The sequence below is a fragment of the Protopterus annectens genome, chromosome 12.part0 (assembly GCF_019279795.1).
Source record: "Protopterus annectens isolate FY-2018-M chromosome 12.part0, PAN1.0, whole genome shotgun sequence".
Classification (NCBI taxonomy): domain Eukaryota; kingdom Metazoa; phylum Chordata; order Ceratodontiformes; family Protopteridae; genus Protopterus; species Protopterus annectens.
Window position 1 is genome coordinate 433,080,432 of NC_056746.1, and position 23,229 is coordinate 433,103,660.

General features: G+C 37.0%; 1 protein-coding gene across 1 annotated transcript in view; it reads right to left on the minus strand.

The window, feature by feature from the left end:
* Positions 1-23,229, minus strand: part of LOC122817333 (interleukin-9 receptor-like) — a 422,708-nt gene that overhangs the window by 228,915 nt on the left and 170,564 nt on the right. The window contains exon 3 of the mRNA XM_044090548.1: positions 8,561-8,648. Within this exon, the coding sequence (XP_043946483.1) occupies positions 8,561-8,636 (76 nt within the window). The 5' untranslated portion in view covers positions 8,637-8,648. The remainder of the gene's footprint in view (positions 1-8,560; positions 8,649-23,229) is intronic.

Sequence of the window (23,229 nt, forward strand, 5' to 3'; positions counted from 1 at the left end):
AGATTTCTAGACTTAGTAAATGCTAACTTCCTTGTGCAAATAGTTAAACAGGGTAGTACAGGTCAAAATCCTCTTGACCTCATCCTCATTAACATTTTATTTACTTGTATTACCCTTACAGTGTTCGAATCTTCAGTCAAATATGATCACAAGTCAGTAATCTGACCTAGTAAACAGTATGATGAGCTCTCAAAATTCATCTGCAATATTTCCAGCCACCATGCAGTCTCAGCTGTCACTTATGCCAGTGAATTTTGCTTCCATTTACAAATAGCAGAAATCAAGCTGACCCAATACAGGAAAGATCTTGGCCTTGAGTACAACCCTACTGCCACCCAGAATGACACAGAGTAAAGCGAAGATTATTAGCTAAGTATCTGGTATCAGACTAGAAAAGTTCAGTGTGTGTCAGCTTGGGATAGGATGATCTACACCCTCTTAGATTCCCATTCCCATTCCAGGATTCTGCAGAATCACCAGGACAAATTTGTAATCTGATGTATCATTTGGATATCTAATAAACATGAACATAAAAAAACTGAAAATGATAAAATGTGACCAAATATAATATATATATATATATATATATATATATATATATATATATATATATATATATATATATATATCAAACACAGTCTAGCATACTAAATAAGTAAGTCCAACTTGTCCTTAAACTCTCCAACCAGGGCAAATAACGAGCAAGACAGAAACTAGTTCCAGAGACTATTTCCAGAATGTGCCATTGTTTTCAGTGGGAGATTCTCAGTCCCTCAGAAGATACTGTTGTTAAAGATGGAATTTCCAGAACCTTCACCTATTCCTCCAGTGCTGTTAGCTTTGGAGAATGTGTGTCATTTCCTTACATTTTTCTAACAGTCAGCCTGCTGCACCGAAAAGGGAGCTATATTGTGCAACGTTCTTCAGTCTTTTAAGTTTTTATACACTCATCCCAGACCTGATCTAGAAGCTATAGCTTTGCTTAATCCTAAAGCCGTTATACACTTAGTTAATTCTAATCCTAAACTTTCTGTCAAGGATGGGAAAATAATTGATTAGCATGGAAAAAAAGTGTATGCTTCTGCAACTTTGATTTTCAGAATTTTGAATTGTCAGGCTCACATGTCAAAATTTATTCTAACTGATTGTGAAGGTATGTGGAATATTTTGTCTGCAGTTTCTTCTTGGAGGACATTTTAGAAATTGCACCTCATTGTGGGTATGACTCTGCTGATACCTCTTCCAGGGCTATGGCCACTGGTCATTTTTTGAGGAGGTTTGCTGGCTGCATTCTCAGAACCTCTGAGATGATGGGAAAATGAGATTTTAAAATTTTCTGTGGATAGAGTAATTCTTTTTGTCCCTTTGCTGCAGAGGTTATCAAAAAGTGTAATGAGAGGGGGAATTCTGATTCAGAAAATGTCTTAAGATTTTTCATTTCTTTTTTCCCAAATTTTCTAGGGAATTATCTAACTCCCTCATCCAGTTTTGGTGAGAAACAAAGTAAACAGTCTCAGAAAAATGCTGGTAAACAGATGTTTAAGAAAAAGTTGCAGGGGAATTCCAAAAAGAATACAGACTAGTCTCTCCCCCCCAAAAAACAATGACAGTCCAACAAGTCACAATAACTATTTAAGGGACATTGTCATGCTCTCCCACCCTGACAGTTCCTTTACTCTTCCAGAAAGTCTGAATCTCAACTTTTCTGTTTGGTAAGAGAAGAGATAGTTTCGGACAAATGGGTTCTGATGATGATTCAAGGTTACAGATGGAAGTGGGAGGAAATTCCTCCTTTCCAGAGGTTGATTTCTCATCCAACAGAGCGACTCCTCTATTTTCCCCTGTCCTTCAACACATGTTGCCTTAAGGAATGATAAAGCCAGTTCCTCCATCCCAGGATGGGAAAGGTTTTTATTCAAGGATGTTGTTGGTAACAATGAAAGGAAATGCGTGGTGACCTGTTCTGGATCTTTCATTCCTAAACGTATTTGTGATAGTGCCAAGTTCAAAATGCCATCACTTCATAACATGTAATTCTTCTTCTTTATTTAATTTTCCTGATAACACTAGATTTAAAAGATGTTTATCATCACATGCTTATTAATTCAGACTTCAAGCATTTCTTAAGGTGCTGTGTGTCTGGGTCACATTATCAGTTCTCTGCCTTACCTTTTGGACTATCCACTGCACCAAGAGTGTTCACAAATGTCTTGCTCCAGTTTTAGCTCACTGCAGGATACAGGGTATCCACATGTTGCCATATTTAGATGACTTGCCTATCTTTTCAGAGTCTTTTTCAAAGTGTCAGGAACCTCTCACTTAAGTGAGAGATCTTTTACAGAAGCTGAGATTCATTCAAAAGTCATTTTTATTCCTTCACGTGGGATTGTGTTCCTGGGGTGTTTGCTAGACACCTCAGTTCAGTGAGCTTTTCTTCAAAAACAAAAAGTAGCTCTATGCTAGATCTATTGCTAGGGTTTTCCACAAAGAATTTGGTCACTGCAAGGGAATACCTTATGATTTTTTGGGGTATCATGGCATCTATGATTCTCATGACACCCCTGGCAAGATTCCACATGAGAATGATACAATGGTATCTGAAGTCTCTTTGGTCTTGGCACCAGCACCCATTATCTTTACAAATCTCAATTCTGGGGGTTGTCAGAAGAGAAATCACTTGATAAAGACAGAAAATATCCCTAAATCCATATCTGTCTTACTATCCTCCTGCTTCAAAGCAGTCAGTCACTTCAGATGCCTCAGACTTTGCTTGGGGAGCTGTTATAGGAAGGACAAAAGTGCAAGATGTTTGGGATACAAGGTTATGCTTGCACTGATCAAGACACTCAAATCTCTGAATCATCTTTGGCCCCCTGGACCTCTTTAAGTTGTTATATACAATACCACAGTCATATGGTACATCAGCAAGCAAGGATGGACCAGATCTTACCCATTTGCAGACTAGCCTTGTTAGCTTGGGATATAACTTCACAGTACAATTTCACTCTACAAGAATCTTACATCTGGTCAGTGCAAAACTGTGTGACAGACAAATTAATCAGGACAAAGGCAGACACTCAAAAATGGAAACTATATCAGGAGGTCTTCCAAGTTTTGATCCATCCGTGGGGAGATTCTCAAGTAAACCTCTTTGCCTATTCTCTGAGAAATCAGCTGGCAAAATTCTCCTCCAGAACTCCATGCAAGAATGTAAGAACACCTGGAAGGAGATGCCTTTTCTTTTTCTTGGACAGGAATGCTCCTTTATGCTTCCTCACTATTTCTACTGATATCTGTGGCTTTTCTGAAGATTCAGAAGAAATACCCCAAGATCATTGCAGTGACTCCCTTCTGGCTCAGGCAAGAGTGGTTCTCCATTCTTTTGGAAATTGCCATGGGGGAATTACCATATCACAGACTGGATCTACTCATAGAAGAGCAGGGGTATTTGATACACCCTGACCCCAGTCATTTTGAATTGACTGCTTGGATGATAGGGTCTTAATTCCCTTTAGGCACCTGTGTACTGAGGACATACAGCAGGCACTAATTGAACTAAGAAAACCTGTTACTAGAAAATCATATATTAGCAAATGGAAAAGTTTTTCTGTTTGGTGTCAACAACATTAGTAGCATCCTTTCAGGGCTAGTGTTTCTCTGGTTTTATAACATTTGAGTGAGTTACTATCATTTGGCTTTTCTTATTCCTCCATCAAGTTTAATTTATCATTCATTTGAGCATGTCTGCCCATGGCTCTTCCTATGTCAAGTCTTTCTCATGTCAAAATGTTTTTGAAAGGGGTTTTGTATGAGACCTCCAAGAAAACTGATGTCTGCTCCTTCAGATCTTAATTATATGTTACAAAAGCTAACATTTGCTCCATTTGAACCAGTTCATCTAGCTTACTTGAGGTTCTTAACATGGAAAACTGTTTTACTGATAGCTTTGTTCTCTGCATGAAGAGTATTTGAGTTGCAAGCTTTTATGGTGAGCCAACCCTATCTCATTTCCCCAAAGACAGGGTTTCTGTAATCTTTCTTTTATGCCTAAAGTGGTTTCCTGGTTTACTTTAAGACAAACTATCCATATCCTCATTTTCTTTCCTGAACCTAAAAATGAGGGAGAAAGGACATTCCATTTCTTGGATGCCCACAAACAACTCAGGTACTATCTTGACAGAACAGAATCGTTCAGATTTGTGGATCAGATGTTCATTTTGTGTGAAGAGAATAATAATAATGATAATAAAAATAATAATAATAATAATAATAATAATAATAATAATAATAATAATAATGGACAACATGTATCACAACAGACTATTTCCAAATGGTTGTCTCAGGCTATTACCTTTCACAAAAGCATAGCTGGCTCAACCAGTGCTTTGTGCTGGTCCCTGAGACCAGTTCTCCACCCCCCTCAGCTCTTCATGTAAAGAGAAAAAAAAGGACTTCTGCAAAACTTGCATGATGCTTCCTGCAGTCCTAAGGACACTACCCAATCCGCACCTCCCCAAACTGTTCAAGTGAAGAGGAAAAGAAAGAGTCCATTCCTTTTACTGGCACACCAACAAGGTGGTCAGATAGAGGACATACCCCCCCCGCCCCAGCCATTCAGATCCTGTTTCTGTGCCTTTCCCCCAAACATCCTGTCTTACATTAGAGTAAAATAATAGAAAAAAAATCTCTTTATGCTGTAGCAAACTGTTTACAAATGTGGTAACAGTTGCTACAGTTTATACCCTGAATGGAATGATTCGGCACTTAGGTTTTACTTTAAAAAATCTCTTTTAAACTGCAGCAAACTGCTTGCTACAAATGTAGTAAGCAGTTGCTGCAGTTTATATCCTGTGCAGAGCACTACAGTACTCAGGTTTTAATTACAAAAAAAAAAAATTACACTGTAACTGTAGCAAGCAGTTGTTACAGTCAGACACACATGGAGCATTACAGCTCTCAGGTTTGACCTCAAATGCAATACCAGGTTTTAAAAGCTGGCAGTGTATTAAGAGAGAGTGGAATGACAAATGGCCAACTGGATTGTGCCATCTAACACTTTTTGCCTGGGGCAGTTTCCCCTTTCAAACCCCCCTCCCCCCATTATGCGACTGAACTTTTTTCATTCTCATCTTAAGATAACTATTCCAGGCACGGTCAAGGTCCATTCTACCAGGGCCTTGGCTTCATGTATGCTTTTTTGGAAAGTGTTGGATTCTAGAAGTGTTCTAGAAGAAGCAACTTAGTCTTCTTTACATACTTTTACAAAGTTCTGTACACTTGATTCTTCCTGTAGGTCTAGATCAGCCTTTGCTAGGTCCATTCTCCAGGGGTTCCTGGACCCTTCTTCTTCCAACTCACAAATGTATTAAACTAGGGTAATCTACTATATATCCAAGGCTACTGCAGTAGTGATTAATATGATGAACATAGTACAGTTATGTAAGTAGACCTAATATAAGTGTATATTTTTGAATGATCACTTCTGCAGTAGCCATTCCCTCCCTCCACCCCCTTTGTGTTTTTTGATTTTTCCAGGGTGTGTGTGTGTGTGTGGTGTGTGTGTGTGTGTATATATATATATATATATATATATATATATATATATACATATATATATGTGTGTGTGTGTGTATATTTATTGCTTTTACCCCTAGCGGTGTGTGTACATATATTTATTGCTTTTACTCCCAGCTATGCCCTCTCAGGGCTCAGCCTCCATCTCTCAGTTGGCATGAAAGATCTGAAGGGCTCGGTGCTCAACCCTGTGATTTTAGGAATTTCAGTTCGAGCTGCCTAACGATTTGAGTGCATGGAAGGTACTCTGAAACATTGGAAGCTGGCCAGCTGTTATATCCGTGGCAGGTTATAACTAACACAGCCAAGGCAATAGCAGTAATGATCCTTCAAACATCTGCTGTTATGGTAAGCTTACTTATACAACTGCACTTTACACAAAGAGCAGATAAAATAGAAACATACTCAGTTAGATTTTATAGCTACACTGTCGATTAATTGGAGACAAGCTGGAAATTTGATATTATGTGCAAAGATTTATTGTGTGCATTTTACAATTTTTTCATGTTATTTTGTTAAAAAATGAGTTGTCTAGAATTTTCATATGTGCTCAGACTAACTAAAAAAATCAATGGCCTAAGTTGTGCCTTATGTCTAGAATCACTGAGGTTCCAATTCCGAGATAATTAGATCCAATTTTTAATGTAACCCTTCATTTGGACTTCTAATAAATGCAAGTATAAATGAAAACTTGAAAGAATACAAAAACGTGACCACATTAAGACATAGTATGAATGCCGTTTCAAGCAACATTTTTTAAAAGAGGTGTCATTTGAATGATTTATGTTTGTCTGATGAAGGCAGAGAACACTCTTTTCTGCCTTTAAAGTACTTTACTTTTATATTATATTATTTTTTTAGTTTGCTCTTATCGTGTTCCAGCTTCCATTTCGCTTTTTGTGTTTTTTATTGTTTATGAAGTTATTGGTTTCAAGCAACATATTAATTGAGTTCTAATTTTTACAATGTGGTATAGAGGAGAACAGGTAATTTTAGCCTGCAGTGCATGCAAGTATCTGTTCAGTTTGTTCTAATAAAAAGTGCAGTCACCTCCTTGATCAAGGGCCAAGAATGTCAGACTTCAGAATAGAAATAAGCTAATGTGACAAGTAAATTGTTGTCAGATACTGTTACAGTCCTTATGGAATTAATTAATAATACGGGCAAAAACAGGTTAGGTTTTGAAGCATTTCCAACTTAGTTTGGAATTTGACAGGGGTGGCTCGTGGTACTGCTTAAGCCCATCCATTAAAAACAAAAAAAGAAAATGTTATTAAACTACATAAAGGTTAAGAAAGTCAACTATTGCTTTTAATTTAAAAGTAATAGTTGATTTTATGACTTTCTGTGCTCTTCTGGGTAACTACCTGAGATAAAAAAAAAATTCAGTTCACTTGCCAGGCTGTTTTCAAAACATAAGTGATGCCAGCATGGTATACTGGAGGTTTTTTGGTTTGAGTCACAAATAAGAGCTAATATTATTGTTTCACTTTTATGATTGCAGCATTTCTGATAGTGAGTCACTGGAAAAATCTACTACGAAGTAACTAATCCTGATAGTGTGAGATACACCTGTGAAATACAGGTGCAAAACGACATTAGTAGGACTTACAAAGGAGTCAAAGAGATACAGAAAGATGGGGAGGAAATGACACACTTCTAAAGGTACAGTGTAAAGCAAATCCTTTCAGGCATTGCACAGGGCTTAGGAAAGATAAAATATGAGAGACTGCAGGGAAAGGGGCATCTGTAATGTGCCAGCTTCAGTAAATGGGCAGAATAGTTAGGTCACAAATTTCCTTCTACTAGCAATATGTACGTATACAAGTAAACATATTAGGTATGTGCATATGTGTGCATCAGAAGAGCAGACCTTACCAACACTATAAAATCCACCAGCCTTAGTTCTCTTCCACTTAAACTTTCAGGAAGAAAATATATACATGTATGAGCAACCAACTCTGTAACAGCTTAAATCATGACTGTTTACTGTTCCTTGCTTTCTTACACAATACACACAGGTCACGAAACAGACCATGCATATCAAAGAACTTGAAGTGCTTCTTTACTTTAACTTAGCAATACTTCGTCATACAGCTTATATGCTTGTACATGCAAAGCAAACCACTGCAACTACTATGTCAAAGTTGAAATCTTTTCTTTTAAAGCAACATGAAGATATGCACAAGCAGATGAATTTCTTGATGTTTGTAGGAGCTAATCTGAAATATTAATGTTATACCGATGATTTTGTCACTAAGGCATTTAAAAGCACTGTAAAGGAATGTAACAGAAGTCAAAGTCCTCAGTGCCCACAGCCCAGAGATAGATACTATTGTTTACATTAGTTTTAAGTAATTAAAGCAACTCCAAAGTGTGTCTTCCTTATTTTCTCCTTCAAGAAGCAAATATGATTTCACTGTGGAATTTATATGGAGGGTATTATCCTGCTTGTTATTTATGATCCTCTCACAGAGCATGCTTTTGCAGTAATTTGGGTCTTCACCACTTCTGATTTAGTGACATGAGACTGGTAATGACTAGCAGCATACTCCTGGAAGAACATTCTGAATGTTGAGTATTCAGGAAATGTGCAGTTGTTATGGATTCATGACTTAAATAAAATCTGTGCTGGACAGAATTACACAATCAACACAAAATGTATCTCTATCAAAATAGATGGAAAATAACTACAAGCAAGGATGAATGTTCGAGAAATAAATGAAAACAACCATGAAGTTTGAGTCTACAACTAAAAAAAATGCAGAGTAAATTAAGTCAATGTTAAATTTCTGTGTTTCCTAGATTCATAAAATCATTACCACTATTATAGACAAAAACATAATGTTAATATTTCACTTTGATGAGTTTGAGTTCTTTCGTATTTTCTATATTAAGGGAAATTGAAAAATGTTAGGATTTTACTGTTTGCTGACTCCAAATAAAAATGTGCTTGGTATTAAACCATAAAGAATGAACAACTTACTTTCTGCTCTACTTCTTAAGGAAAGCAAAACACAGAAGGTAGTCTGCAGCAAAGCCTTTCTGATATGTTTAGCCATAATGCATTGAACCTGGAAAACAAAAAAAATGATTGTAGAATTAAAAGTGGGGAAAGGTTACTGAAGTTATTTGTCTTTGTTAACACCAGAAGAGCAGTTATTTATCTATGTTAACACCAGAAGAATAGTTTCATATTTGAATGTAACAAATTCTTTATTACATAATCTGCCTTATTGTACTTGTTTACTATTTTTGTTTTGCTTCTGCAGCCTGCAGAACACAAACCACCAAAAAAAGAAGAAATATATGCACTTTGGAGAAATATTTATGAAGAAGAACCTGTTGAATATAAAAAAAAGATGCCGAATGGATAGAAGAATTAAAAGATGCAATGAGCTTTAATACAGATGATATGAAACAGAATGAAACAGCAAACAGAGAAATTGAAATAAAATTAAGAAAAGCTACTAAATGGAAAACATTGGGCCCAGAGGAATTACCTAACTTCTTACCAATGGTTTTAACATCTTTACACAAATATTTAGCCGCAAGTAAGAATTACATGTATGCACCTACTGAAAAGACACAAACATGGTCAATAACAGGAAATATTATACTCCTCCTTAATAATGAGCCTGTAAACCATCCTAAGAACTATAGACCAATAACTTGCCTTCTTACAATATAAATTATATACGGAATTGATGCAGAGTTTATAACCATCTAAAAAAAATCAGTCATGGCAATGCAACAAAAAGTTAATAAAAGAAAGTCATATGGAACACAGGATAATCTATTACTAAACATAACAGTAAGATGTAAAATATGAGGAATCTAATTAAAGCATAGGTAGATTACAACCCCACCCCACACACACATTCAACAGCACTCTATATTCATGGATAATGGAATGCTTACTGATATATAGGAAGTACCCTACACTGATTAGTTACATTGCAGTGGTTATGAAACTGTGGCAAACCACTCTGCAGCTAAACCATTACAAAGCACAAATTATTGTCTCAGGGATAAAAATTTACAGATGGATCTTCCAGAATGATTCTTTGTCAGTTCTGCTGTTTGTTTTGCCCTTAACCCATTAATTTGTTTACTTCATAGATTAGGCTATGGTTACAGTTTAACTCACAGAAATCAGCCTTGTTTAAATACATCTCATCAACTTTCTGTGGATGATTTAACATTGTAAAATTCATTAGATGGAGATCTGAAATCACAGCTGCAAATGGTTAAACTTTCTTAGATGATATAAGCATGACATTTGGTCTTAGTAAATATGGAAAAGCAACATTTATGAAAGGAAAGCCACAGCAACAAGAAAATATTAACCTGAGAGAAGAATGTGATATAAAGGAACTTGAACAGGAAGGACTCTATAAATATTTTTGAATATATGAAGTGCCAGCAATAAAACATAATCAAATGAGAACAAAGCTTAATATGGAATATTTCAGAAGATTAACACTAATATTAAAAACTGCCTAAAATATAAAACAAATTGTTGTTCCTCTTCTAACTTTCAGTTCTGGTGTGACTGACTGGCCACAAATAGTACTGAATCACTTGGAAGAGAAAACAAGAAAATGTTTCATGCTTATCAAATGATATATAAAAAACAGTGTATACAAAATTATATATCCCTGCCTGAAAGAGATATGGGCATTATCACCCTGCCATACCAGCTATCTGGAATTGTATAAAGAATTCTATCCCATTTGTGAATATTGATATGATTTATATAGAAGTATGCATTGAACAGGGTTTGTGCAGTACTGAGCTTCAAGAACATACCTCTCAATCTGGAAACATCAAAAATTTGGACAAAGCCCATGAAAAATAGGTACAAAGCTGTATGCAGATTAATGTAAAATTTGCATACATAATTACGTAACCCCACCCACTCCAATGGAATTGTGGGATACCAACTTTCAAAAGCAAACTGAAGAACAGACAACCAAAATATGGCACCAGAGTCCCCCTGCAGCCATTCGAATGTCCCATTACCTGGCTATTTCGCCCCATTTACCATAAACACTAATGTGTGCATGCATACTGCTTTACTTCTACAGTGATTATTTGGATTTTATTTTTACATTTTATAGCACAATGCATAAACACTAATAGATATATACTAAACAAAGCAATACTGTCTCACAATGAAAATAGACTTGGCATTAAAACTTCTCTGCCCTTGAAACTCACAGTCATTGAAACAGCATTGTAACCCACACCACATCCAAAGAAAATGCATCTGGCCAGTAGTGGATAAAGATTACCTTTGGGCTGTTTTCAAATCATAGGCCCCTTGCACACAAAACAAAAAACATACATGCATTCTTTGATAAACCTTCCTGACTTTATTAAATTATATTTCTTGCATAATACAGCACACTTGTTAGACTTAAGTTAGAGCACATTTTAAATTTATTGTTTGAACATTTTTCTAGTAGGCTATGAAACAAAATGCATGAACCGATAATGACAAAACTGCCCAATCAGAACATTTCCATCATAAAAGTCTACTTCCAGACACACACACACACACACAACACTATATATATATATATATATATATATATATATATATATATAATGACAGTAGTGTAAGCCATAGGCATCTTGCACAGCTTCTCACACTTATTTTCAATTTCAGTTTTTTTTTGGGGGGAGGGCAAAAGGACAAAAATCAGGGACACATTTTAAACATTGCTTGTATAATTTTGGAAAGTTGCTAGAATAAAATGTTGTATTACCACCATGCATTTCACTGACAAGACTTGAACCCAGGACCCTGTGTATTACAGTCTGAGCAACATAGCACTATGCCAGTTCAGCAGTTTCCTGAAAGGCAGGAAGACTGAAACTTAAATGGCTATCATTTACTGAATTCAGTTTTCACTTCTCACTATAGCTCTCAACGTCATAGCACAAAAAAGCTGGACAAAGCCAATAATGGGGGAATACAGAATTCAGTTCTCACTTCTCACCATAACTCTCAACGTCATAGCACAAAAAACCTGGACAAAGCCAATAATGGGGGAATACAGCCCCAAAATAGGGACGCATTTTAAATACTGACCTTATAAATTTAGAAAATTGCTAGAATAAAAGATTTTATGTTATCATTTATTTTCTGAAGAATATGGAGTCTGAAATTCAAGTGCCTGTCATTATTTAGTGAATTCAATCCTTTAGTGATTTGCCACAAAAATCTTGAAAACCCCATATTTAATGAGGAACAGAACAAAAATATATTCAAATGCCTATCATTATTTAGTGAATTTAATCCTTCAGCGATTTGCCACAAAAATCCTGAAAACCACATATTTAATGAGGTATAGAACAAAAATATGAGGCATGAATAAATTCACAAGTGGTGGTGGCTAGAGACTTTAGGCTCTTTTTACCTGTACCCAAGATACAGGGTTTGAGCCTGAGTACCTCTAGCCACCAGGTGTATTCACTGGGGAGCATTTTTCACACACACACACACACACACACACACACACACACACACACACACACACACACACACACACACACACACACACACACACACACACACAAGCAGATTATCATTTCCTTCCAAATACCTCCGTGCACAGATCACTGGATAATAATGTTTCACCTTAAGCAAAGTGACTCCATGCAGATAACTCCACCAGCAAAAGCAAAAACAGCCAAAGGTCTGCAACAGCAGTCGTTAGTAACTCCAGATAACTCCACCAGAAAAAACAGCCAAAGCTCTGCAGCAGCAGTCATTTCCTTGCTCACAGATCCATTCAAACAGCCAGCTGGAAAGCATGTGAGCCCTTGAGCTCAATTCCGACATGATGATGTCAGTTCAAAAAGCACAAAAGAAAAAAATGTAAAAAAGCTGGAAAAAAAAACAGAAATGAAGGGGTGCCATCTGGGAATCATGGCACCCCATTATTTGGACCCCAAAACTAGGTAAAAACTGAGTAATTCAGTACCGTTGGGAGGTATGTCCAAGAATGTAACCACAGCATGCCCTGCTGGCTTAGAACAGAAATGTATAGAAATGATTGTAATTGTGTGATTGTATATATTTTTAACAGTAGAAACTAGAACATACAGAGTTAACTTGCAAAACTCCAAAAAATAAGTTGAAATTAAATTGTTTTACGATTGTGCTATAAAAATTATCTCTCAATTTCAATGCAACAGACACAATGTCTAGAGCAAGAAGTTTTTTGTGTTGTCTTGAAAGAGAAGTGATTACTAGGTTTGAGATGCAGAAGTGTTTTATTGTTTTATGACTTTCAGGATCTGCAAACATCTGAGAGATATGTATTTTTCCCGTAGAGATGTTAAATTCTGTTAGTTTCTGACAAAAAGGGTTTAGCTTGAAAACTGAAGTCAGGTGACTAAAAGTGATGTCATCCAAGCTAACCTAGCAGGAATATTTGATATTAATTTAAGAACTCTCTCAGAAAAAGCATTTTGTATTTTGTCTTGGATCTAGCAAGCACATCCTCTAATCATCACCACCATCTGCACTTGCCTTGCTGGAAGTAAGTTTCTAGGGTTTAGTAACTCTTTTAGATATAGTTAGGGATATAGTAAAGATTATTTTAGATGTTTTCTGTATTTATTTGAGACTGTCCTGCAATGTTGTTTTAAATATTTCCTGTGATGTGATTTTGAACTCTGAAGTTACTGTGTTGATTTACTGAGTATTGTCTTGTTCTTTTATTATTTATTATTAAATATATTTAAACCTATCTTTGTGGCTGATATTTGTGAAACAGATTTAAGCTCTTAGTGTACTTGCATAAATATTTGGTGACACTGTACAGGCCACTCCTAATAGCCTGGCTTGGTCAAATTACCATTTGGATTAATAGTAGCATTACACAGTAGGATTGGACACACTTTGTTAAGGGTCTTACAAGTAGCTGATAGGGGGTTCTGGTGGCAGTGATAACTACCTTGTAGTCTGTGCAGAATGGGACATAGCTAGTAAACCTGTGCCAGCCTTTCCCAGGTGTGTGTTTGTGTATAAATCAAATCTCAAAGTGTGTGTGTGTGTGTGTGTGTGTGTGTGTGTGTGTGTGTGTGTGTGTGTGTGTGTGTGTGTGTCAGCTACTTGGGCAGGGACATGAAGCACTGGGTTGACAGAGTGAGTATTGGGAGGACTTGACTTGGAACCCTAGCTAAGGACTCAACTCTATAGTTGTGCTAATGGGGAGTCTTACTGGGGATCTGGAGAAAGAGGGAGTAACTAGCCCCAGACTGACTGTGATCTCTGTGTGCTCTTAAGGGAAATTACACTTTACTGTGTGTGTGTACTTGTCACTCACCCATTGTGCACATCCCTCACTGTTGCCAGTGGTGAGGACCGAGGCTCCTTGATTGCTGGGCCAGTGCAGGGGCATCACGTGCATCATAACTGACTACATGTAGAGGTCATCAGTCATGGGACTGGATACTATTTATCAACCTCATCAGATCCAAACATAGTGAAAGTTCTAAAGAATGAAGAGAAGAAGTCTAAGATGTCATCTTAACAGAAGCATTTCAGAACAAAGTGGGAATGGAAATCAAACCAAAAGTAAAAAAAAAAAATCAGACAGCAACTGAAACTGCCAAAAAGTAAAGAAAGTAGATAAGTAAAAGGATCAGAAGAAAATGAAAGACAATTAGAAAGTCCGCAGATATGGAGGCATGTATACATAACTTCTAGAACAACCTCATGTTCACTAGATTTCACACAGGAATAGCTAAAGACAATTGAATACTACGATAGAAAAGTAGCTGAGAAGCAGTGGAAACATGCACCTCTAAGCATTATGAAGTTCAGATCACATGGGATCACTTGATATCAACAGTTCAAAAAAAAAAAAAAACCAAGAAAACCAGATGTAGTAGTCCAAGAAAAAATAGCATTATTCATTGAAAAGCTATTCCCAGAGATTCTTGTATCTTACATACCAAGAGGCAAAAAGTCATAAAAGTCCAGGATTTGCAGACAGACATGACAGAAATATGGAAGAAAGATACTCAGAGAGTTCCAATAGTAGTAGGAGCCACGGGGTTAATAAAATAATTTCCAATCATATTTAAATATGCCATCATTACATATAACCCTGTATGAATTGCAGAAAAAGGCAATTCTGGTTACATTGTAGGTGCTGAGAAGAGCACTCTTGGCTAACATCAATGACTGAAGCAATACTGATCCGTTCCCATTAAGGTGTGTAACAAACCTACACATTTGGTGAAATTAAACAGAGAGGTCATTGCTTAAAATGGCTTTCTGCTTTATGTGCCTGGTGAATTTCACTACTTCTACATCTTCTGTGTCTGGCAGATGATGCTGGCTGAATGTTTTGGTTAGTTTCATATCCTGCACCAATGTGATCACTTTGCCCATGTAGCTTGTTGTTCTCCTACAGGGGCAGGATAAGTAGTTGCTCATGGGAGTTATCTCCTTGAAATGTTAATCAAATATAATGATATTAACACTGGTGCCATCAGTAAAGAGCTACAAGCTCTTAATGAAGGAGTAAATAGCCATGTCTTTTTGTAACAACCTCTCACCCTATAATGATTTCTTTGTAGAACTGGAAATATTAGATGATGGGTTATTTATGTTTAAATCTAAGAAAGTATGAAGGAATCTAGAAGATTTCATAAATGAAGTGTCCTTCCCTATAATGGGATTAAATAAAAGCAGTCAGAAAAAAATTATATATTCCCATTACAGCCTGGGAAAGGACTTAAACTAGTGGGACCATACTCATTATCGTAAAGGATCAGATCAGGCTGACAGGCCAGTGGGGCAAGAGACTTCCCTACAAGGACTCAGATGTTTAGAATATATAGCCAATTAAAACAAGAACAAAAGAACATTTACAGAAGGTGCAGAAAACAGAACTTTTTTTAGACGAATGCCAAAAAACTATTCTACTAAGACCAGATCACAAAGGGAACAGATATTAAATTATATAGTTCACCATCAACTTTAAATAACAAGTCGATGATTGTTAAAAAAGTGGATATTATTTCAATTTTTTATTTGGCTGAGGATTTTACTGAAGAGCAAGCTGACATTTTGTTAATGAATTCTAATAAATGTAGGGCATTTTCTAATACTTTTTTTACAATCACCTTCTTTTGAAGTCTTTATCATCAGGTCTTTTCAGTGAAATGAAGTCCAGGAAGAATTGCTAAAAGGGGGGTTGATTTCATTACAGCTAGACATACTAAGTGAGATAAAATACTGATAGAATGAAAATTATTCACCAGGAAGTTAAACTTAAAAGTTTTTATTGGAAGATACTGGTTTAAACACAGTAAATCTTACAGAAAATCTTCTAGAATGGCTATCTAACTCCCTTTCCCAAGAAAATATCTTATTAGGTGACCTTAATATTGACTGGCATAACTGCTCCAATCAAAACCAACTCTCCCATATTAATCTACATGGCCTAACCCATCTCATCGCTTCTCCCACAAGAACAGACAAGAGAATCAAACATCAATCCATATTAGACTTCACAGATATCCCTAGCAGGGTGTCTACCTGACACCCTCAGTGGCCACCAAGCCACATTTCTACTCAGATCTAAAACTCCACAACTGACCCAAGTATCCATGCACCAAATTAGGAATAAAAAACATTTCAGCCTGTCCAACTTTACAAATGACCTAAAAAGGTGCAACTGGCCTCCCCTGAAAAACCTAACTCTTGTTGAAGCAGTTTTATATTTCAATACAACCTTCACAGATATCCTTAACCATCACACCTCCCCCACACCCAGAACAACAAGAATTAAAACTAAATATGCCCCCCTTGCTAACCCTAGATACTAAAACCTTCCTCAAAAAAAGAAACAAAGCCTGGACTAACTTCCGTAACACCAAATCCCAATCAGATAAACAAATATACCTAGAACTATGCAAGAAAGCCAAAAAACTTATCAAAATAGATAACAGTTCCTACTACCAAAAGTTACAGGATAAACATATAAACAACCCCAAAAAATTCTGGGCAGCAATTAACTCTATTCCACAACCAAGGAAAACATCAGCCCCCACCCCTAAAACTGTAAATAACCAAGGCAATATCCCCACACAATTTAACAAATTCTTTACAGAAACTATCCAAGCCCTTGCAAACAACCAACCATATGCTAACATCCCCACCCCTACCAATACACCCCCTGCCAGTCACAACAAACAACTGCCCCAACTTTAGCTTCCACCCAGTACCTACCAAAACCATTGAAAAACTACTTCTAAAACTCAAACCAACAACTCTAGCCGCCGATAAATTATCCGCTGAACACCTCCAACTAGCTGCAAAAGCCATAGCATATCCTGTCTCCATCCTAATAAACAGATCCAGCTCTGAGTGTAAAGTACCCCAGCTTTGAAATATATCGCATATTATCCCATTGCACAAAGGGGGAAGCTCTCTTGAACTCAATAACTACCACCCTATAGCCATACTACCCCCATTATCTAAACTTTTAGAAAGAGTAATACACAAGCAACTAATGCAATACCTCCTAGAAAATAAACTACTATCAACACAGCAACATGGCTTTAGACCCTTCCACAGCAAAACCACTATGCTTACAGCATTTACTAACATCATCAATAATCACAGAAATAATGGACTCCTGATATCAACCACATTATTAGACTTATCCAAAGCATTTGATATGGTTAAACATGCAAAAGTTCTTCACTCACTATCCACTCTAAACCTTATCATACCTGACATCTCTTGGTTTAAAAGCTACCTAGAGGGAAGGCAACAAGTTGTATTATGGCAAAACCAACTCTCTCCCTCCCTGCCTGTCTCCCTAGGGGTACCCCAAGGCTCCATCCTGGGACCACTGCTCTTTACCCTCTTTACCAATCAGCTCCCATCCAATATTCCCAAAGCCTCAATAGTGCAATATATAGATGATACCACCATAATATGCGCAGCCAAAACATTCAACCTCCTTTACTCCCAAACACAAGAATGCTTTTCCCTAGCCAAAACTTGGATCACCAAACAAAGCCTCATTCTTAACCCAGGAAAAACAAAGCTACTCCTCTTTAGCTCCCACAGATCCACATCTCCCTTAATCTCCTCTAATAACAATACCACAATCACTGCTACCAATCACACCAAGCTGCTAGGGGTCAAAATTGACAATCGCCTTAGATTTGACCTACATATTTCCTTAACCATAAAAAAAGTTCATAAAAAACTTGGTCTACTCTATCGCAATAAAAAATTTCTCTCTGACCACTCCAAAATTACAATAGCCAGGACACACCTAATATTCACCTTACTGTATGTCTCCCCTGTGCTTACCAGTCTCCGCAAATCTGACATAAAGAAACTTTGCAGTTGTTATAATAAGACAGCCAGATTCGCTACAGCTTCACCCATTAGAACGCATCACTGTGACTGCCTCAGAAAACTCAGCTGGCTAGAACTCCCACTACTACAACTCAGTCAACTATCACTAACCCACAAAATGGGTACCTGTTATTTAATCGACCGTCCTAAATGTTGAGTATTGGAAGATCGAACGGGGAAGTTCAAAAAATAGAAATGTCGAAGCCACAGAAATTCAAATTCATTCCCAGGGAAAGAATTTGGTTGGCTGTTTCCACGGCTTCAACATTTTCTGTACTGTACTGTACTGTGGTGCAAAGTTATGGATCAGGTTACGGTAAGTGTGTGAGTGTGACGGATGTTGGGGTTAGGTTGCGGGTAAGGTAAGTGTGCGAAAGTGACAGACGTCAGGGTTAGGGTGCATGTAAGGTAAGTGTGCGATAGTGATGGACCTTAGGGTTAGGGCTTGGGTTAAGATTAGTGCATAGATAGTTGTGTATGTAAGGTGTAGTGTAGGTTTATTAGGTTTTTGGTGTGCTTGTGTTGTGTGTGTGTTTTTTGGAACAGCAAATTTTTTCCCTGGGAAAAAAATTGCTGTTCTGAGGTTTCATTGTTGTCATATTTTGAACTTCCAAATTTGAACATATGGTGTTTGAAATTTTGGAAGTTCAATTATATGACATAGACCCCATGAAATAATACATTACTCTGACAACACCCCAGCTCTACAACAACTTCTTCAACCCTATACCACTACCAGAACCTTAAGATCTAGCACCCAAAACCTCCTCAAGGTTACCAAATATAACAATGAGGCTGGTAAGTCGGTCTACAGCCACTACATTTCAAAAATCTGGAACTCCCTTCCCTGCCCATATAACTGACAACAAATCCCCGACCCAGTTCAAGAAACTAGTCAAAATTCACTTCATGAATAACCGACTATGCTCCTGCATCACCCCTGGCTAATACTTCATTTCATTTCTATTAATTACTTAAAAAACAAACCTAAACATCCAAGAATTCTGATGTATTACCTAACTTAAATTAAGACTGTCAAACTAACCAATTCAGAACACAGTACCTACTTAAGACAGCAAAAGTAGTTGCTGATCTTGACTCTCTAGTGTTGATAGCAATCTATCCCAAGAATGTTGTGCTTTGTACTATCTTCAAAAGTTAATACCATAGAGTACTAATGATTATGTATCCTATCTTTATAACATATTGTATGTCAAAGCGTTTTCCTTTACATATGTTTTGTCTGTAAAAAGTTTTTCTCTTGGAGCTTTTCTCCCTGGGCCTCCACTGAAAATGGACTTGTATCCAGTTGGACTCTCCCAGTCAACAAATGTAAAATAAAAATAAATAAATAAATAAACACAGACAGTGGGGAGTTATGTAAATGGAAGAGTAGTTTTAATTCCTACCTTAATTCCACACTTTTGGCTTTTGAGGAAACCTGCAAAACTGACATCAGATGTGCCCTATACAAAAAAAAATCTTTGAAGGTTTACCCTTGGGATATTGACAGAGTATATAAATATGTTGATGTTGATATGTTACATACACAAATTATTTCTCTGGATTTGTTCAACTTCCTCTTGATGGAAAAAAAAACAGTTTTGTTATCTTATTTTGGTATCCTTAAGATGCAAATGTCTTCCAGTGATCCTGCATTCAGACCCATAGGATCAGCAAGAGGTCTAAAACCAAACATAGCCATTTCAACTAAAAGAGTCCTCACTGGCTTGGTTACTAGGTTTCTATGGGTATTTCATTTTGTCTAGACTCCTGACTACTTGAGGTACTAAGAGTGATTTAATTGACGAATGTTTCTTTTCTCACATTAGACATTAAGGACTTGTACATAGTCATTCCACAAGATGAAGTACATATCTGGGTTATTCCATTAAACAGTTATTTTGTGATAGTTGTACAGTTCTTTTAGGAAATGCAGTGTTGATGGAGAAGGCATGAAAAGAAGTCAATTTTACATGCATGAAAATGTGAACCATAAGAATATATTTCAAATGGAGACAAAGGTAGAAAGATTTAATAAATGCCTTGGTACATTTCCCTGTGTGTCATTGAAACAGTGCAAATACAGTCCATTTGTTACAATCATGGAGGAATGGCAGAGTTTTGGGGTCTATAAATATTTTCACTGAATATCAATTAAACTAACAAATGTGCAGTCATTGGTAGAGTGATTATCTTACGTCAAAATGGACTATTAAATATCTTTTCTACACGAGCTGTTAAGTGTTAGTGTTAATGCATATAAAATACAAACTCTTATTTTTTGAGTGCAAAAAGATAATTGGGGGCGTTCATTGCAAGGCTGTACATGGTACAGATACTACCACAGGCCAATGCTCCACAGTGTCCTTGGCTTACGATAATATCTGTACCACTGACATACCCTTGGCCTTCTTGCTTGCATATAATAAATATTACAAGCTCTTTCATTTTATGAAGACCTATAAGAAGGAAAATTATTACATTCTGATTTATTGGTAGTCATATCATTCCTCTATGATAATTAAAGAGTTGTTCTTAAGAAAGTGATCTGTGTCACGCCTTAACTTTTATAAAGATGCAGTCCTTCACACCCAGTGCAATACATCATGAGTAAAAGTCATATTTATGACATGCATTACACAGGACTAGTAGTCCGAGGAATACAGGGAAAAGACTTACTCCTAATACAGAAACATCTACAGAGTCTAGCTGTGGAACCGATGTACTAGTGTGCATCAAGAAGGCAACTGCTCAGTATGTATGCATATGAGCAACACAACACAAATAATAATAGCAAACCCAGAAACAACTGCATTTTGTTGCAAATAATTTAAAGGGAATATATGTCATCACAGTTACAAAGATGTATTAGCATAAATTGATCAACTATACTGCTATGGAAACATAACTGATGATCATAGAGTAACTCCACCACACACACACACACATACACACACACATGCACGCACGCACGCACGCACGCACACACACACACACACACACACACACACACACACACACACACACACACACACACACACACTCATGTATACCATAACAAATCCCATGTTCATAAGTGGGCTGTTCTCTCTGGCAGTATTGCTCAGTAAGGACAGCAGAGAAGGAGAACTTCATATTTTGTGACATCAGTCTTAGAATATAAAACCCAAATGAAACAAGGTTTAAGGTAAAGCAACTGGTAATCCACACAACGCCATTTAATATTTTCATGAACTTATTTCCTTTTTCCTGGGTGCTAGGGTTAGAACAGTTATCCACATTGTAAGCAGCTGTCATCTACATGGAACACTATGCTATTTGGATCACAGATGTGGACCTAACTGTGCTGCTAGGCACCATACTGATGTCAGATGCCAGGTTTGGCCAGCAGCTCTGCACACTCAGTGAGGCAGTATTACTGAGCACTATTCCTATAGAACGTTGCACGACGCATCCTGCTGTGCACACTTAACGTGAATGTGGATCTGTCAGTAGTGTTGTATGCTTCTGAAGGCAGACTTACCATTCATATTTAGAGGTTTAAAACAGGAAAGTAAGGTCATGAGTTACTACTGAGCTAACTTATGTAGTTATGGATTAAATTCCACTTAGCAACACTTGTGTTTGCATATTTTATGGGTCTGAGTAAGTCTCTCAACCCAGTGGCATTCCTAAAGCCTTCTGGATCAGAAGCATGTGTACCCTTTAGGTCTAACTATTTATTGTGTACATATACTAGAAATATGAACTGTATACAAAGACATCTGAGTGCTTCTACTACTGTGAACTAAATGAGTGCCCAACATGCAATGCAGTGCATCTATCTGATACTGGAATAGCACCATCAATAGCACTTCTAGTGCAGGCAGTCATATGAATGTATACCATATGATATTTTGCATGTTTTCAGTAGTAAAACCACCTGCATGAATATTGGTAGTACTGTCATTTAACCAGGCGCACAGCCAGCAATTCTGTGTGCACTTTAAATACCGTAATCATCATTTTTAAATGACCACATCCTTAAGTACTTCTAGGGAGAATGATGCAACCCTTCCGTGACTTGCAGTTCAGTTTTCTAACCTGTTGATCCACTGCCGAGTGCTATTTATTTAAACAGCACTCAGTGCACTATGTAAATGAAGGCATGCAGTATTGTTTTGCTCTATTTCATGCTACCCCTTTTAATTTTTGTCTGCACTGAGCATGAGCTGAGAGATGTGCATTTCTGTTTCATTATCACACATCTATTTACTCACTGAATGAGATGTCACTGTTATACTAGATAAGTCTGTATAGCAGAGGACGGCTCAGTTATTCCATATCAACTATACCTACCTGACACTGAATGCTCAAGCATTTGAATCTTAAAACCTTAATAGATTTTCAAGTTTCTGAATGGAAATTGCTTTACATTCCCTAACATGACATTAATAGTACTCATATGCAGAATGCCTATATTAACTGTTAATTCTGTATAGCTCCATTTCGAAACCGGATGACAACTGAAGCTGTCCATTAATACTCCAACTTAAAGGTGTCTCCTGATATTCCACACAAGCTTTGTGCAATAACTTGTTTGCAAAGCCGAGAATTAATTGTGCTGACTTCAAAATAACATTACTCCATTGGAACTAGCATGTTCAGATTAGTTCAGCTTTCCTTAATTGGCAAAATAAATAAAATCTAACCAAACAGCTATTTGGGAAAGAGTCGTGGAATTTTTTTCTGAAGGGAGTAAATCTCCCCAACCTCCCTGCACCCAGATGCTTAGTATATTGGACACAAGCTGATTTAAGTATACTTTTCTCTGCACTTATTTAAGATTTGATTCAGTAAATATTGTGTGACTTTGATTCAGTAAATATTGTGTGTCTCTGTCTCTCTGCAGTTAGCTGCCTGAAGTGTGAAAAAGTGTAGCCATCTGGGCTCATTGAAAGTTGTTAGACTGCTTTGAAATTCCTGTGTTAGTGTTAGTCTAGGGGGTTCTGCTTGCATTAAAATCTGTGTTGGTTACATTTCTAGTAATCATTTTAATCGGAGTTGCTGGCTACTGAGACTTGTCTGCATATATCAACTGGACACAAGCTGATTTAAGTATACGTTTCTCTGCACTTATTTAAGATTTGATTCAGTAAATATTGTGTGTCTTTGAGTCAGTAAATATTGTGTGTCTCTGTCTATCTGCAGTTATTTCCCCACCCCCCTCCCTTTTTCCTGTTGTGGTGTTAATCTTGGTGGAT